Genomic DNA, 18,934 nt, shown 5'->3' on the forward strand with positions numbered 1-18,934 from the left:
TATACACACGCACACACACACACACACACACATTTGCACTTTGTGTGTGTGTGTATCCAAAGGTTGCATTTTTGTGTACTTTGCCCTACTAGAACACCCATAACTTACTATTAATCTTGTGTGTGCTCGTTTCTATATGTATGTATTTGTGTGTGTTTGTTTTTTATGTGTGTGTGTGTGTGAGAGAGGGAGAGGGGAGAGAGAAAGAGAGAGAGAGAGAGAGAAGCAGGGTGGGAGACAGCTTGACAGACATAACATAAGTGAGAAGCATAATGGTTTATACCAGTTAGGCAGTGGTATCATTATTAAAAAGTCTAGGAGGAAGTCTAGGTCTGAAATATTTACTGTTCTTCACATATTTAATCTCATTTCTGTTAAAAATTATAATTTTTTTTTTATAATCATACAAATATGTTTTAATTAGAGAAACTTTTTTATGAGAAAGGAATTTTTGAAAAATCATTTTTTTTAGAGAGAAAAATTGAACCTTAATTAGCAGTGGGGCCTCAGAGTAGCAGACTGATAGAACTCTTTGAGCATTGGCTGTAATGTTTTATTGTATATAGTTATGGACCTTTATGTTCAAAACTTAAACCACTGAAGTTGATTTTATCTTTCTGGGTTTCATAAAATAAGTACCGGTCAAGTACTGATGGGTCAATATAATTGATTGTTCCTTCTCTCTGAAATTTTTGGTATTACAACCCTATGTAAGAAAATATAAACAGGACAAAAGTAAGTAAATTCACCATGCGTAGATACACTGAACCAGTCATTGGCTACAGCTGGATCCCTATGAACCAACTCCCTAAAGTAAGCAAAGTGGTTTTATATAATTTCTCTTACACTTATTAATGTCTTTCTTTCCTTTTTCCTTTTTCTCCGACTCTTGGACTTACACATCAAAGGCAACTGTTTTGATATTTCTACTAACTTTGTTTTCCTTTAACCCTTCAACCTTCAAATTATTCTGTCAAATGTTATTCTTATACATTCACATTGTTTTGAATTAATCATGCATTGTTTTGTACCTTCAAGATTTCAATGGTGTGTTCGTACATTTTGAGATCGGCATTGTAGGGGAGGTGTGAGAGGTCGGGTTTGGTTAGTTTTAACATAAAACAGGTAGAATGTTTGAGCCAGATATGGCCGGATTAAATGCAAAAGGTTTTAGGCACCAACCAGTCTTTTAATTGTAAGTTTAATTGTTCATGTATAAAATATAGAGATTTATGCAGGTATGATCATCATTATCATCATCATCGTTTAACGTCCGTTTTCCATGCTGGCATGGGTTGGACGGTTTGACTGATGTCTGGAAAGCCAGCAAGCGTCCATGATGGTGCCATGTAAAAAGCACCCAGTACATTCTGTAAAGTGGTTGATGCTAGGAAGGACATTATGCTGCAGAGACAATGCCAAAACATACAATCGGAGCCTTGTACAGCAGCTTGCCAGTCCCTATGAAATCTTCAACCCATGCCAGCATAGAAAACGGATGTTAAATGATGAGGATGACAACAATGTATGTATATAAAATATTGAGTGTATTGTTTTGGCAGGAGTGCCTTTGTGGTACTTCATTTTTATAATGGGTTATTGAAATTCAAGTAAAATTTCATAATTAATTAAAAGTCAACCCTGAAATGTGCATCTCTGTTACAATAATAAAAATAATGTGTTTGGAATAATAATAAATTCTTGCATAATTATCATGGTTCTTATTCAACAAATTGCCTGACAACTGACTATTTAATTTTTTTGGAGCAATGCCAAGTATATTGGTGTATGTGTGTGTGTGTAGATATATGTCTCTGGGTGTATGTGTATATATGTATTTTACCAACAGAAAGTAAATTTTGAAAGCTGTAAAGCTGTAAAAACAACAGAGAAAGATTTGGTATTTGTCCTTATAAGATGGGCAAATGTTGCCATACCTACTGGCAACTTTTTTCCATCTTCTAAGGGTAAATACCCAATATTTCCCTGATGTTCTTACAACGTTACTAGTTTTGAAATTTACTCTCTTGTCTGTAAAATATCAATCGCAGTCGACGCTTCCAAAGTTTGCTTATAAAATGTTGTCATATATATCTATGTTTGAGTGTATATATATTTATGTATAGATACTTGTGTTTGTGTGTATTTATATATGTATGTGTGTGTTTATAGAGAAATATTTGTGTATGTGTAACATCCATCCATCCATTCATTCATTCATCCATCCATCCATTCTCTCATCCATCCATCCATCTTCCACCTTGCCCATCATCCCTCTACCTTCTTATCTATTCTCCTTCCTGAGCCATTTCTGTCTCTCTCACCCGACCACTCTCTATACTGATATTTCCCATCAACCACACCTCTGCCCTTCTTAATCACCCTCTGTGTTCACCTCTACCCCCCGTCTCTAGCCATTTGTTGCTCTTCTCTCTCCCTCCTCTCCTCTTTCCTTATTCTCTCTTACATTCACCTTCTTGTATCTTGAGGCTTTGCTCTCGCACTTCATCACGACCATCTTCTTTCCATCTACTCTCACCTACCTTTATATAATCTGGGGTGGTCCTGTATCATTAGTCCATCTATTGTTGTCAATGACCAAGGACATCACATGGGAGAAGATGACGGGGCATAGTGTGGCTGACTGTGTAGCCAATCATCAGCCCAAAAGGCTCTGCCACAGATGGGGCACTGGTAGTCTGTTAGGACTGAAGGCAAAGTATTGGCACTGGACTTGCGTAATTCATGTCTTCTTTGTGCCCCTGCAATTCTGTTCTGTTCAAAGGAGGTGGCACCTCTGTTGGTGCTGTTTCATTAGGCAAGGTGGTCTTGTGCTTGCATATCCCAGGTATCAGGGTTCATCTTGAAGCTTTTCAGTGAGGGTTTCAGTATGACCTTGAACTGTTTTTTTCTATCCACCTTGTGTGTGGTTGCTTTTCGCCAGTTTGCTCTAAAAAAAAATCTCTTGTGGTGTCATGTGTCAGGCATGTATCACACCTGAAAAGACACCTGTGTTTGTCTCTGTCATATTTCCTCTATCTCGTGCACACACACACCTCTCAATCCGTGTTGCAAAGCCACCTTCCCCTCTCTCAGACGCCCCACTTCTCAACTGGGAAGATCCTTTCTTCTCTTCTCTTACAAGTTATTTGGTGACCTCTCTAGTACTGGTGATATGAAAAAAGAAAAAAAGCCCCCCAAAACACTCAGGACTCGCCATAAAGTGATGAAGGACATCCAGCCAAAGAAACCATTCCAAAGTAGACACTGGAGCTCAATGCAGACAGACCTGTGGTTTGCTGTATCCTGTCAAACTGACCAACCCATGCTAGCATTGAAAACAGGTGTTAAATGATGATGACGACGATGGTGGTGGTAAACGCGGAAACAACTGGAAATGTTATCTCTGCAGCTGTGCTACCACCAGATTAGTTCAAGCATAAAACACCACTGCTTTTGTTAATGTTGTTCCCCTTGCTATTTATGTCATTTCTCCTGTTTTTATCAGTAATAGTATTGTTGTTGTCGTTATTGTTTTTTTCCATTGACATCAGCGTTGTTAATGTTGTTAACAAGCATATTTGTTTTTTTTTAGATATGTTTCTTGTTAAATAGACTTGTCCCTTCTTGAGATAACCATACTCAAACCGACAATGTATGACACAGGGGTGGTGCACATGGAACATTTGAAGTGGGCCCACTGTGTCTAGACTAGGGAATATGTGATGATTCAGTGCCTACAGGACCTGTGTTGTTTGTTTGGCACAGTGCTGCCATCTAATGTTATGTGGATAAGTGTTGAGAACATGCAAATGTGGCTGTGTGGTAAGAAGTTAACTTTCAGACTACATGGTTCTTGGTTCAGTTCCACTGCATAACACCTTGGGCAAGTGTCTTCGACAATAGCTCCAGGCTAACCAAAGCCTTGTGAGTGGATTTGGTCAACAGAAACTGAAAGAAGCTTGTCATTTGGTGATAAGCTCTGCTGTCGGTGCCATGTAAAAAGCACCCAGTGCACTCAGTAATGTGGTTGGCATTAGGAAGGGCAGCCAGCTGTAGAAACCACACCAGAACAGATAATAGAGCCTGGTGTGGCCCCTGGCCTTGCTAGCACCTGTCAAATCATCCAACCTGTCAGTGTAGACAATGCATGTTAAATGATGATGATGATGGTGCATGTGTGTTTGCGTCTCCCTGACTTTGCACTGCATGGTAGTCGTAAATGAGCCTCACCATCATGCAGGCAGTGTCCTTTCTTTCTGATCTTCTGTAAAAACATGTCTGGTTGCGGGGAAATATCACCTTACTTGGAAACAGGTAAGGGTTGATGACAGGAAGGGTCATCCCCTCTTAATTTTTTTTTTCTGCACAATGTATGTAGGATTGAAGAAGATTTGGTTGCTATTTCAAGTGACCTCTTATTGATTCTCTCGTAGTTTTCTACTTATGCTGTTGTTAATGTTGTTGTTTTTCTTTGTTCTAAGTCTGAATTAGTTTGGTTTATGGCAGTGTGATTTGTGAAACAAGAGGAAAGAAAGACGAAACCTTGTTAGATTTCAAACACGTCAAACAGATCAACTTTCTTTTCACTAACGTTTCATTAATTTTCTTTTTTTTCCTTCTTGAATTGCAGTATGCCACCACCACCACCATCACCATCAACACCACCATTGCCACTACTATCACCATCACCACAGCCACCACCGCCACTCTTACCACCACCACCACCACCACCATTGCCACCACCACCACCACCACCACCATTGCCACCACCACCACCATTGCCACCACCACCACCACCACCACCACCATTGCCACCACCACCACCACCATCATTGCCACCACCACTATCACCACCACCACAACTATTACATCATAATCACCAGCACTACAGTTAACATGCTCATTACCAAGGCAACTTCAAACATCACCCTTGACACCGCACCTTCACCATAACCACCAATACCATCTCCAGCAGAATCATTTCCACCACCACCACCACTCCTACTACCACCACTTCCACTCCTACTACCACCACTTCCACCAACAACAGCAACAACGCCCACTCCATCCACACCACCACCAACAACAACAACAGCCCCAACCCCATCACCACCATCTCCACCACCACTATCACCTTAACTAAAATAGCAACAAGCATGACCACCACTCCCCCCTCCACCACAGTAATTGCCTCTACAAACACACACCTTCCCCACCTCCGCCAGTAATGAAGTGGTCAGTGATAACACTATGTATAAGTGAACAGGATATCTAGGTTCACATCCTGGTTATACTTTTAAACCCTATCCCCTTTCTGTCAATCTTACTTCTTTCTCCTCATGCTCATTCCCTCTATTTTACACTCTCCTCCTCCTCTTTCTATCTCTCACTCTTTCCTCCTCCTACTCCCCGTGCTTAAAATAGTCATGAGACAAATCAAAACAATCTCGAAACAATTTAAAAAAAAAAAAAAATTTTATTAATTAAATAATGAGATTCAGATTGTGACACAAAGCCAGCAATTTTGAGGGAGGAAGTTGATTGCATTCAACCCCAGTGTCCAACTGGTACTCATTTTATCGACCCTGAAAGGATGAAAGGCAAAGTGGACCTTGGCGGAATTTGAACTCAAAACGTAAAGATGGGTGAACTACTGCTAAACATCTCGAGCAAGGGTGCTAAGGATTCTGTCGGCTTGCCTTTTTAATTATATAAGACCTTCAAACATACATGTGATGCTTTTATCTAATCATCATCATCATCATCATCGTTTAATGCTTGTTTTCCATGCTGGCATGGGTTGGATGGTTGGACACGGACTTGGTCAGGCAGGAAGCTGTCCAGGCTCCAATTGTCTATTGTGACATGGTTTCTACAGCTGGATGCCCTTCCCAACACCAACCACTTTACAGTGTGTGCTGGGTTCTCTTAATGTGCCACTGGCATGGCTGCATTTCATGTGCCGCTGGCTTGGATGCATTCATGCAGCAGTGGCATGAGTGCAGTGTAAGTCCTCTGGCATGATTGCATTTTAAGTGGCTCTGGCACCGGTAAAGGGCAAGCTTGTATGTATGGATGACAGCGATTTTACACATGAATTTAATTTCAAGAGGCCACACTTTTGCAACAAGTATCAAAACATCTTTCATGAGTTTATGTGAATTGTTTTGAAAATACATTTTTAGCCTATGGACCCCTATAATACCGATTTTACTTGGATGGGCCTTCTTCATAACTCTTCAGCGTTTAAGAAAGAAATTCCATTATATTCTTATAAGTAAATATTAGCTGGTGTATAAAAAAAAAGAGTTAAAATATTTTGGGTATTGTAGAACTCTAACCAGTTTATTGAACATAAACTCTAACAGCAAAATCTTATGTGGACTCCACCAAGGGTTATGTGGATCCTGGTTGAAAACCATTAATTCAAATTAAAACCTTCCATCAGAATTTTGTGCTAATTTATGTCCTGAGCACCAGGTTAACCCATTCATTACTGCATTTATTTTGAAATGATCTGTGTTTCTTTCAATTACTTTAAATATAACAAAGAATTTAGTAAAATAACTTAGTTATCTTTCAGCTAGTGTTAGGAACATAAATTGTGACTAAGGTTTGGTGGAAGATTTTAATTCAAAACTTATGCAAACAAGACATTTGTATTACAGCACCAGAGCCAGTTTCAGCCAGGTTGGTAACGAGAGTGTTAATAATGACAAAGTTACTTAACTAAATTCTTTATTATTTTTTGAAATTAATGGAGCAAAAGCAGAGTATTTCAACTGATATATGGTTCCAAAACGGTTAATATTGAAAATAATTACGTTTCCAATTTTAAAATATAGTTCACTAATTATCTGTACACACTTGTTCATTGGCCATCTATAAAAAATAGTTAAATAATAATTATTCCATTTGCTTACTAACTATCTGTCTAAATTGATTGATTTATTATCTATCAAATTTAGTTAATTATGTATCCAAATGAGTTAACAATCTACAAACTGGCTCACTAATTAACCAACCTAATGAATCTTTTAACTTGTCTATTCAAACTGGTTAACAAGCTATACTATTTAGTTCACTAACCATTTTCCCTGAACTATTTAACTGACAAGCCAACCCTATCCACTTATATAAGACCTAACCTACTAACTAGAACTCTAACCAGCCCTAACCACTCAGTTCTAACTCTAACCCTAACCCACTGAGTTTTCTTTAAGTAGTTCTTGTTCCATTTTAAATTCACCACTTTGCATTGGTTGCTAAGATTGCAGCAGGAAGGAGTACAAGAGAGAACGAGGGACAGGGTAAAAGGAAGAGGAGAGAACTTGAGAACAAAGATTATGAGAGGGAAGAGGAGGGGAGGAAAAAAGAAAGAAAGAAAAGGAGGGAGTGAAAGGCAATAGTGAGGAGGATGTAGAGGAAAGAGTTAGTGTTTGTTTTGTGTGTGAATGTATTTGTTGTGTTGTAGTTGAAGTGAGTCTGTGTTTGGAATACATGTATATATACACTTCATTGGTCCATCATCATTTATTATCACCGAAGAAATGCTTGGAGATTTAATGTACCGACTCTTGGGATGGCTACCTGACTATGTAAATAACTTGTTTATAACATATTTCATTTTATCTACTGCCTCTCCACTCTCTCTCTCTCTCTCTCTCTCTCTCTCTCTCTCTCTCTCTCTCTCTCTCTAGATATTTCCTATTTATGTCTGTGTTAGGGGAGAAGTATTGTTTATGTCTCATTCTCTCTCTATTCTCTCTTTGTCTCTCTTACTTAATTTCTCTATCATTCAGTCTCTCTTACTCAATCTCTCTCTCTCTCTCAATCTCTCTCTCTCTCTCTTTTTCTCTCTCTACTCTACTCAATCTCTCTTTCTCCCTCATTCAGTATGTGCCTACCTTACTTAATCTTTCTTTCTCAGTCAATCTCTCTTATTCTTGGTCTCTCTCTCTCTTTTGCTGAGTTTCTCTCTCTCTTTTGCTGAGTTTCTCTCTCTATTTCACTCAATCTCTCTTTGTCTCACACTCAGTCTGTCTCTGCCTTACTTAACCTCTCTTTCTCAGTCAATCTCTCTTATTCTCTGTCTCACTTGCTGTCTCTTTCTCTTTAACTGAGTCTCTCTCTCTCTGCTTCATTCAATCTCTCTTTCTCTCACACTCAGTCTCTCTTTCTCAGTCACTCTCTCTCATTCTCTGTCTCTCTGTCTCTGTCTCTCTCTCATTCTCTGTCTGTCTCTCTTTCTCTCTCCTTCGCTGAGTCTCTGTCTTTCCTTTGCTCTCTCTCTCTCTCTCTCTCTATTATATTTCTGTGACATTCCAGAGGAAGTCAGACATATATTACTATTGTTCCCATTTGTCAAGGTTTTTTTTCTTGTTGTTTTTACAGAACCCAAAACTGACAGGCTCACATGTCAACACAACCGTAATCACAAACCAACAATTGATGTACACACATCGCATGCAAGTGCGCACATCAACATCCTTGTGCACATATCATATCACAAACACACAAACAGCAGCAATGTACCTCACCATATCGCGCACATGCACTTACATGTAACACTCGATGTATACATAACAACAACAACACACACACAAACATCACACTTGTCAAATTGCATATGACACACCAACATTCATGTATGCACCGCATCACAAACTAACACCCACTGCACACACTATGACACAAACATGCATGCACACCAACATCCACATATACACATCTACACCACATCGGATACACATACACACCTGACATGCATGCGTAGATTATGCATATATATACATCCAGGCACACGTCATATTGTGCGCACATACACACAAACATCCATGAACATACTTTGTAACACATGTGTATACAACCATTAACCCTTTAGCATTTAAACTGGCCACATCTGGCCCAGATATTCTGTTTTTTGCTCAAACCAGCCATATATGGCCTCTCACACCTATCTTACAATGATCTTCGAAATATAAGCAATGACAGCACTATAATCTTGAAGCTACCAGATAATGTATGATTAATTCTAAATATCATCATCATTGTTGTCGTTTAACATCCGCTTTCCATGCTGGCATGGGTTGGACGGTTTGATTGAGGGCTGGCAAGCCAGAAGGCTGCACCAGGCTCCAATCCGATCTGGCACAGTTTCTGCAGCTGGCTGCCCTTCCTAACGCCAACCACTCTGAGAGTGGTGAATAAATGTGAATGAATAAGCATTACATTTGACCCAAGTCATTTGACTGCTGAAGGATTAAGGTTGATAATCCACATCACTGTTCTACCAGATAAGCTGGAGAGTTGCATCTCCTTCATGGGTTTTTGGCTTGGTTTCTATGACTGGACGTCCTCCCTAATGTCAGCTACTTTACTGAGAGCACTGCATGCATTTTATCATGGCACCTGTACCAGTGAGGTTGCTGCATACTCTGCTAAAGTTTTCCTCATACTTTCATGTTGTTTCTCTGTTTGTTTAAGGTAACTTGACTAAGAGGGTGAATAGACGAAGGGACAACAACAGAAGACGAACTTGGGGTTAAACGGTGAAAGAAGCGAGAGTTTGGCTAGAGTAATTGGGGTGAAAATGGTAGAAGGAAATATGGAAGAGGCAGTATTGATAGGGGGTGGGGTTATTGGAAAGAGGTAGTGATGGGAGCTATATGCTTAATGATTGAGAGAAAGTGAGAGAGAGAGAGAGAATGATGGTCAGCCATAGGGATGAGAGAAATGGTTAAGAGAGTGATAGAGGTCGCTAGTGAGTGACCTGAATGAGAAGGAGTGATGGTTATCAATACAGAAGAGGGGAAGTTGAGTATATTGGATATATATATTTCTTTACTGCCCACAAGGGGCTAAACATAGAGGGGACAGACAAGGACAGACAAAGGGATTAAGTCGATTACATCGACCCCAGTGCGTAACTGGTACTTCATTTATCGACCCCGAAAGGATGAAAGGCAAAGCCGACCTCGGCGGAATTTGAACTCAGAACGTAACGGCAGACGAAATACCGCTAAGCAGCTAACGTTTCTGCCAGCTCGCCGCCTATATTGGATATATATATGTGTACACACGCACACACACACAGATTCCTGGTGAAGATTGGTATCACTCAACACAGACCAGTGTTTGGAGTGTGCTGAATGAGAACTAGACAGATTTAGAGACAAATGGTAGTCTGGGGAAGGAAGTGGTGGTGGTGGGGTGGGAGAGGAACTGACATGTCACCTTCTGCTAAACATAGGCTGAGAGGAATCCTAAGTGATATATGTATGTCAAGAAGGTGAAGGAGAGAGAGAGCGAGAGACCTGGCTCTGACAGGAGAGGACAGTTGAAAGTATTTTATGAGACAACCTGCTGAAAGCTGCAGACCAGTTCTGTGCCTGGAGTAAAGTTCCAACCCAGATGAAAGGTAACATGGTGGGGCGATAATATTGTAGATGGAACTACAAAAACTAAAAGACAGGCCTAGGAAGGTAGGTTTCAAAGCAAAGCACAATATCAGATCACTAAAAGAGATACAATACAAGCTTACTACGTATTCTGGCATACAAGATGACATCGTACAGTACAGGGTGTAAACATGTAGTGTATACATTCAAACATTGTCACTACGTTTCCAAATCCTGCTGCATTTCATTTGGAAGTTTTGGTTTTCCAAAGTCTTGCTGTATAAATCTATCTACCTCTTTTTGGATGTAAATTTTGGTCTGAAAAATGTGACTGCTATGCTGGAAAATATGGTATGTATCAAGAGAAGCTGAAAGCAAGATGCTTACCAATGTTCTGTGATGAACGGATCAGAGGTCTGGATTGTGAAACAGTGTATCTGTGTGAATCGAACGTGAGAAACTTGAGGAAAAGAAATGTCGACGTCATCTCAGACTCACCAACAACATAATGGACAACTTCCCTTGTCATCTGTGTTCAAGGATTGGACTGTTTTTACATCTGTCAACTCACAAAATGTAGGGTAAGATTCCTAGAGAGCAATGTTGTCGTCAACATTGACGGATGGCTATGAGCAAGTAATTGAAAACAACACCAGTTGATTTACTCTGACTAATACTGAGAACAAAGAGGCTTGGAAAGGTTATTCATGTGGGAGGTTGTTGAATGTGGGAAATTTGTAAGAGGGTCTACCACAAGTTGGGTCTGTATAAGATTTTGTCATTAAAATTTATCTGCAATAAATTGGTTGTATTCCTACAATACTCAGAATATTTTAACAATTTTTCTTTTTATACAATTTCTAATAATATTTAAATATTAAAATACAAAAAAATTTTTCCAACATTGAATGGCTGTTTGAGTCCATCTGAGTAAAATAGGAATCAGAAGGGTTCCATAGGTTAAAAAAAAAGAGTTGAAATGACTGTTGGGGATATGGAAGGGGTGGGGGGTGGGGAAGCTGCTAGTCCATTAGAGAAAGTCATTGAGATGCTGAACATATCATTGATTGTCAATCAGATGATATAGAATCAGTGGGTGTGGTCAGACTAACGATTGGTTTTGTAGTGCCATCATTAATTGGTACAAGGACAAAAGAAATACACATCACCAGTGTTATCATCATCATCATCATCATCATACCACTGTTTTTTTTCCAGGTTTGTAATGTTTAGACAGGTCATACCAAACCAAGTAAGTTGTTGTTCAAAGTTACTGTCTCTGTAGGATCAGTTGAAGGAGTTTGTCTCACTTCCGTGTTCTGGTCTTTGGAATGGTTTCTGTGGCTGGATGCCTTTTGTAACCTCAATCCCTTTACAAAGTGCACTAGGCTGGGGTGTATTTTATTGTGGCTGCAGCATAAGTGAGGTTGCTTTGTACACTGTAAGATGAAAAAGTCCTCACTGCTGTGTGGTGTGTGTGTTTTCAAGAATCATGAAAGTGAGTTATAGAGAAATCAATGATAGAAGAACCAGAACGGAGGGATGGAGGGAGTGATGGTTCAAACAGAGGGATGAGATGAGAGGGTGATAGAAGGGGAGAGGGAGGGGGAGGATAATTGAGTACAAACAGATCCCATGTCAGTCCCTTATACATAGGCTATATGATAGGCAAGATAGAGTGATAAAGGCAATAGTAAAGGAGACTGAACGCAGCTGGGTCCGTCTCTTATTACCTAAACCTTTATGGAAGAGTGAATGGGAGAAATCTACTGCCATCCTTAGCTACTCCAGTAGCATTAGTATAGTGGATAAGAAAGAGGGTATGCGATTGGTAGAGAGAGAGGGGGGGATAAGTGAAAGGAAGATGAAAGAGTATCAAAGGCTACAGGAGTGGCAGCAGATGGCACTTGTGGCCAAGAGACCCAAATCTAGACAATGCCCATTACTATGAGCTTTTAATGTTAATCTTTTTAACATTCGTTTAATCCCATTTGTACTGACAAGCAAATCTTTTCTTGTGTTGTGTGTCACAAGTCATTTTGGTCTCTGCGAGGCTCAGCATCCTGAAGTCAGCTTTCATTGCTTCCTCCCATGTCTTCCTAGCTCTTCCTCTTTTATGGGTGACATCAACTTTGAGTGTCCTGTACTTCTTCATTAAGCTGTCATCCTCCATGCTTATCACACACCCATCATCATTATCATTGTCTGTGTCATCATCATCATCATCATTATCATCATCATACATCTGCATTCTATGTTGACATGGGTTGCACAAGCCATACCAAACTGAATTTCCTCTTGAATCTCACATTTAACAGAACAAGTTCACTCCATTTCTTTCAAGTCTTCACAAAATCCTCTACTTTCAGGCCCCACATCTCACTACCATTCAGCATTGTAGTTTGTACTTCAGCACCATACAGTCTCTTTCACTCCAAGAGAAAATCCTTTTTTAATGAGCAGAATTATTACCCTTTGAACTTCCAACTTGTTTTTACTCTGATTACTATACTTTGTGCAATAATTACCTTCACTGTTAATTAGGTCATCTGCATAACAGAATCTTAACTACTTCCTGAAAGCCTACCAGGAATTTAAAAGAATCATATTTCCAAGTGCTCTAAGGGCTTATTAGCTCTGTGTATTTGCAGCATACAATATTTGCCTTTTCCATCAACCTGCCTATGATTTCACTATATGCTTCTTGTGCACCCGTTCTTTACATCAGATACACTGTCTGGAGTCCCCATGTACTTTGTACTTCTTTTCTGCATATTGAGTACAGCCATTTCCACAACGGAAATGGAATCCTACTTTCTTGCCAATTTAATAATACTTTACAGTCTTCACTGAGTTGATGCAGAGGCCCCTCAGATCTGTTTTCTTTCCACATTTTTTTTATCTAAGAGTCTATCTAGCAGAGTCTTTCACAGATTCTGTTATTTAGACTACGCATCTAGGAATTACAGCAGACTGTGCTGGTGGCACGTAAAAAGCACCCACTACACTCTCAGACTGGTTGGCATTATGAAGGGCATCCAGCTGTAGAAACCTTGTCAGTTTAGGGTTTAGGGTTGTTATTTCCCCTAGCATTATCAATAGTCTCTCAATCCGCTTAACTCTTCTTATGAAGTCACTCGTTAATGACCTATGTTGGTTGGTAGATTCTTCACCAAAGAATGACTTAGTATTTACAACCATCTGTTATATTCTGTTTCCTGCTCAGAATGAAGTTTATCTCGCATGTTCACGTGATTGGAAGGTGATCAAATGGCGATTTGGTTTCTTGAAGTTTGTGTTGCAGATGATTTGTTCGCATCATAGAATCCCCAGAAATCTTGATATCACTTCATTCCTTGACCATATCCTCAGCTACTATGTCTTCTGGTATAGCTATACCATGGCATAGCTTCAATGCTACTGCCTAACACATTCATTGAAGACACCAGCCAACATAATGATGATGCAGTCATTTGTCATCGAGCTAGTTTGTAATAAGGCCCAATAAAAACAGTCCTTTTACTTATCAGTCAATCCCAGTTGAGGTGCAGAGATAACAGTTACTGTTGATTTATCTACAACTGGTTTAAACTTAATTATTCTGTCTAATATTCCAGCTATTTTAATTGTTTATTTCTATCCACTCCTCCTCCACTAGTGTACCTACTCCACCTAATCCAACATTGTTACCATCTCAGAAGATTTTGAACTTGTGTGTGTATATGTTTGCGTGTCTGTGTTTGTCCCCCCCCCCCCCAACATCACTTGACAACCGATGCTGGTGTGCTTATGACTCCATAACTTAGCTGTTCGGCAAAAAAGACCGATAGAATAAGTACTAGGCTTACAAAGAATAAGTCCCGGGGTCGATTTGCTCGACTAAAGGCAGTGCTCCAGCATGGCCGCAGTCAAATGACTGAAACAATTAAAAGAGTAAAAGACTTGCCACTTATTAATTCACTGCAGTTGAGTGGAATAATATTTTTCCTGCCCAATTTCCTGCTTTGTTTTGTTGCTGACTCGCATAATAATTTATTTATATCTAACTCTAGTGGGCTTCCCATTAATTTCCCTTAGTTCAACTTAAAAAAGACAAACCTCTCTTTATTAATCTATTTAAGTATGTACCAAAAATTTATTTTTTGTTCTCTGCTTATTTTCTGCCTTTATGCAAACAACTTGTATCCTGCTCTCTTTCATTTAATAGCTCTTTTTACGTTTTTAGACTCAGGCAAATTCTCTTTTATTTTCTTCCTGCTTGAGCGTGTGGCGTATTAAATATTTTGTATTTGTTTTGTGGCTGGCTCAGAACGTTTGTTGTTCTTCTTTGTAAGTGGAGGCATGTGTGTTTGTGTGAATATGTGTATACTTTTATGCACATTCTTTTGTATGTGTGTGTGTGTATATATATATGTATGTGTGTATATATATATATATATATATATATATATATATATATATATATAACACACACACGCACATTTGTATGTGTGTGTATACACACACACACATATGTACGTGTGTGGCTGTGTGGTAAGAAATTTGTTTCCCAGTTACATGATTCCATGTTCACTCCCACTGCATGGCACCTTGGGCAAATGTCTTCTACTATAGCCTCGGGCTGACTAAACCCTTGTGAGTGGATTTGGTAGACAGAAACTGAAAGAAGCCCATCATATATGTGTGTATGTGTGTGTCTGTGATTGTCCCCCCACTATCACTTGACAACAAAAAACAAAAAACAAAAATGACCATCTCAAAATATAACAAAATGTTTCAACACACGATTTCACACCATGAATCTGTCAAAACAAATTCTTAAACATACAAAGAAATGTTTAAATGTTTTGTATATTGTAGAAATATCACTGGTTTATTGCACAAATTTTAACAACAAAATCTTATATAGATCCCAAGTGTCATGTGAACCCCAGTGGAGATTCACTGATTTAGATTAAGATACTATATATACATACATACATATGTATATATATATGAACATATTTATGTGTATTGAAGAATTCAATGCTGACAAATTAAAAAAAAATCTGCCTGTGTGTTTGTCTTTTCAATTACATTTTAATGTGTTTGTGTGTAATGCTATCCATTACTGTGAAAACTTCTGAGAATTAGGCTAAGAAAATGTGCCAGCAAAGAACAAGTGGTGCATCCTGTAATACAGTTCGTTGCTCCCTCCATTTTTTTTTTTCTAAATATAAATAACAGCTGTTTCTAATCATTGTCCTTGAATCTACTATGGTACTATATATATATATATATAGATATACAGGGCAGGGAATCGTCAATTAGTAATAAAATTAATAATTAACAATTTTGCCAAAGGCAAGTTGTTTTTTTACTCTTCTCTTCTGTTTTTTGTTCTGTGTGTACCATAAATATCGCTATCAATTTAGAGAAAAATTTGTAGTTTTGGAATCAGTAGTTCTTTGGCTGCTATTTCTGAATTCTCAGTATGTTGGAGAAGCAGGATACTGCTAATCCCTATATATTTATGATAAAATATATATATATATATATATATATATATATATATATATATATATATACATATATATATATATATATATATACATACACACACACACACACACACACCCTGATGTAGGTGTAGGCATGGCTGTGTGGTTAAGTTTGCTTCCCAACCTCATGGTCTCTGGTTCAGTCCCATTGTGTGGGACCTTGGGCAAGTATCTTCTACTGTCAGCCATTTTATCCATTCTGATCAAAGCCTGGATTCAGTTGTTAGGAACTGAAAGAAGTTTGTTATGTGTGTGAGAGAGAGAGTGTGTGTGTTTGTGTGTGCGTGTTTTATTGTCTTGGATTGACATAATAAATGAATGCCACTGTCATACAAGTGGTGTCGTTTGTTGTCAATTTGCTGCAAAAACATGTCTGGCCAAAAGGGGAAATATCATTCTCGCTTGGAAAAGAGATGAGGGTTGGTGACTGTTGATTTGTTGACTGGACATGGTTAAAGGTTGGTGGAGACATTCTTGAAATCCGACCCATGTTAAAGTGGTGATGGTGGTTTGTAATGATGATGATGATGATGATGATAACTGTAGTGGCAGTCTGTACCACTCACTGTGGTGACATCAGTGATGGTATCAGCAACAACATCAGGTGTCATCACATGGTAATGATAATAATAGTGGTCTGTGATAGTCATTCATTAAAATAGTGATATAATAATGGTCTGCGGTGTTGGTCAGGGCATCATTAAGTAACCACAGTCATTTCTGCAGCCTCAGAGATGGCAGCTGATTGGACATTTGAGAACAATCCATAGATTATTGCACAAAACTCAGAAACTAGGATATGTCCTGTTACTTGCATGATTCCGGAGCGCCAGCCCAGGCTGTTTGGCGATGTTGCTCAATTTTCCAATTTAGACCCTGCTTACCATGTCCTCCTCATCAAGGATCTGACTGGGTTGGCAGCTCAATTTGTTTGGCCACGTCTTGCCACATGGTCACGCCAGATGAAGGGGATATCTCGCAGAGGTGTGGACTGATTAGGACTCTGCTAAACAGGCCACCCAAGAGGATCCGGGAAAATATTGTCAAGTGGTAAATGCAGCAAAGTGCTGTAACAGTGCATTCCCCCACTCCTCGATCTGACATTTTTTTTTTTATATTTTATTATTTTTTTTTTTAGTTATTTTTGCAATTCTATATTTATGATTTTAATTATATGTGCATGACACATTTGAAATTTAGGCATTTGTTGTTAGAAGACTCTTTAAGAAAAATAACATCTTAATAGGGATATGTAGGAGAATTTGGTCTAAACAAGGTCTTGCTTCAAGAGGAATTCCATAAACCTTCTTTGTGGAATTTGCTAGATTTATCACTTTAAAATGACCTCTCACACCCACCCTACAATGCCATTCAAAAAATAAACTATCACATTTTCAAAATCTTGACGTTATGAGATATCATCATCATCATCATAACTTAACATCAGTTTTCCATGCTGCCATGGGTTGGAAAGTTGGACAGGAGCTGGTAAGCTGGAGGGCTACACAGAGTTCCAGTTGTCTGCTTTGGCATGATTTCTATGGTTGAATGTTCTTCCTAATGCCAACCACTTTACAGAGTGTACCTGGGTGCTTTTTATTTGGTGCCAGTCACCAAACTTAGTTCGATACTTAGAACATAGAATGAAATTAGATCAATATGACATACTTTGAACTATTTCGTGTTTTGTCTGATGAAATGTTAGACATCAATCATGTCAACACACACAAATGATTTTATTTCTATATTTACATTGCATTTCTCTCTTTACTTTTTTTTTTAGCCTCACCGGGACACACTTAAATATGGGCAGTCTGAAGAACTGCCACTTTTTGAAGGCGAAAAGAATCAAGGAATGGGTAAGTCAGAAAAGTGAACACCAAAAAAGAAAATCCTTTACTTCTTTCCTTTACATTATTTACATTTGACGGATATTTGTCCTCATCTTGTTTGTTGTTAACACGTTAACACTTGTATTAAGAGTAAACTCTGTATTGACAACAACTACAGAGAATGTGCACAGAAAGATTGCCAAATTAGTTATGTAGTTCATTACACAAGGTGCAATGAAGGAAAAAGTAAAAAGGTGAAACCACCTGCAGTGTAGGTGAAAGAATCAGAAGACAATAATGTGTGAAAAGAATGAAAAGAAACAAACATCTGTACTCTATGAACTTGCCATACAGAAACACAATAGATCAATAAACAATGTTGAAATAAACATTGTTTGCACATCTAAAAGATCAATCTTTACAAAGGGTTACACATTGAAGAAGTAACTTCTGATTCAATATACATCCTTTGTAGAAAGAATGAATGGAGTCATAATGTCGCCTCCTCCAGCCATGGCCCACCCTTGTAGTAAAACAAGGAGGAGGATACAATAACGTTAAAGTTAACTAAAGTCAATTATCACACACAAGCATACATACACACACTTGCTCTCACTGACCCGGACAAACACTCTCTCATACACACAGCTTATGAAATACAAACACATATGCATGCATGTGCACACACACACTCACACAATCAAATGTTCTTTTGTTGGCATCAACAAAGAACAAGCAAATGAAAATAAAAAGAAAAGCAGCAATTTAAATGACAGCAAAGCAGTTACACAACAAGACACAGAGATGTGCTTGACAACACAGAGATGATCTTTGACAATACAATGTACAAAAGTAAATCAGTTGGCAAATTTGAAATAATTGAAAAGGCCATTGTTATGTGATAAAAAGTTTCTGACAGTGAAATTAAAACTGAAGTGAATCAGAAGCAGTGAGTGTGTTTACTGGTAGTATGACCTTCCCAATGTGTGACAGTCACACACAGATGCACATGCATGTATTTACATATACGTACACTTATATATCTCGAAATTGATACAATGGTATGTTTCTACCTACCAGCCTTTTATGTCATGCTAAGCGAATTAACTCAAATAAAAAGTGAGAAAGAGAGTGGGGGCAATGGAGAAAAAGAGAGAGA

General features: G+C 38.6%; 1 protein-coding gene across 3 annotated transcripts in view; it reads left to right on the forward strand.

Annotated features, from left to right (window-relative positions):
- LOC106881300 (phosphatidylinositol-3,5-bisphosphate 3-phosphatase MTMR2) overlaps positions 1–18,934 on the forward strand; it is a 53,900-nt gene that overhangs the window by 15,300 nt on the left and 19,666 nt on the right. The window contains exons 1-2 of one of the 3 annotated variants that reach the window (XM_089361969.1): positions 1–813; positions 17,727–17,802. In XM_089361969.1, coding sequence (XP_089218095.1) covers positions 751–813; positions 17,727–17,802 — 139 coding nt within the window. In that variant the 5' untranslated portion in view covers positions 1–750. Of the gene's footprint in view, positions 814–1,487; positions 7,602–17,726; positions 17,803–18,934 lie in introns of those variants that run through there. The other 2 variants (XM_089361970.1, XM_089361968.1) reach the window with 2 other exon arrangements.

Source organism: Octopus bimaculoides, chromosome 13 (genome assembly GCF_046866305.1).
Source record: "Octopus bimaculoides isolate indiv1 chromosome 13, ASM4686630v1, whole genome shotgun sequence".
NCBI classification, from domain to species: domain Eukaryota; kingdom Metazoa; phylum Mollusca; class Cephalopoda; order Octopoda; family Octopodidae; genus Octopus; species Octopus bimaculoides.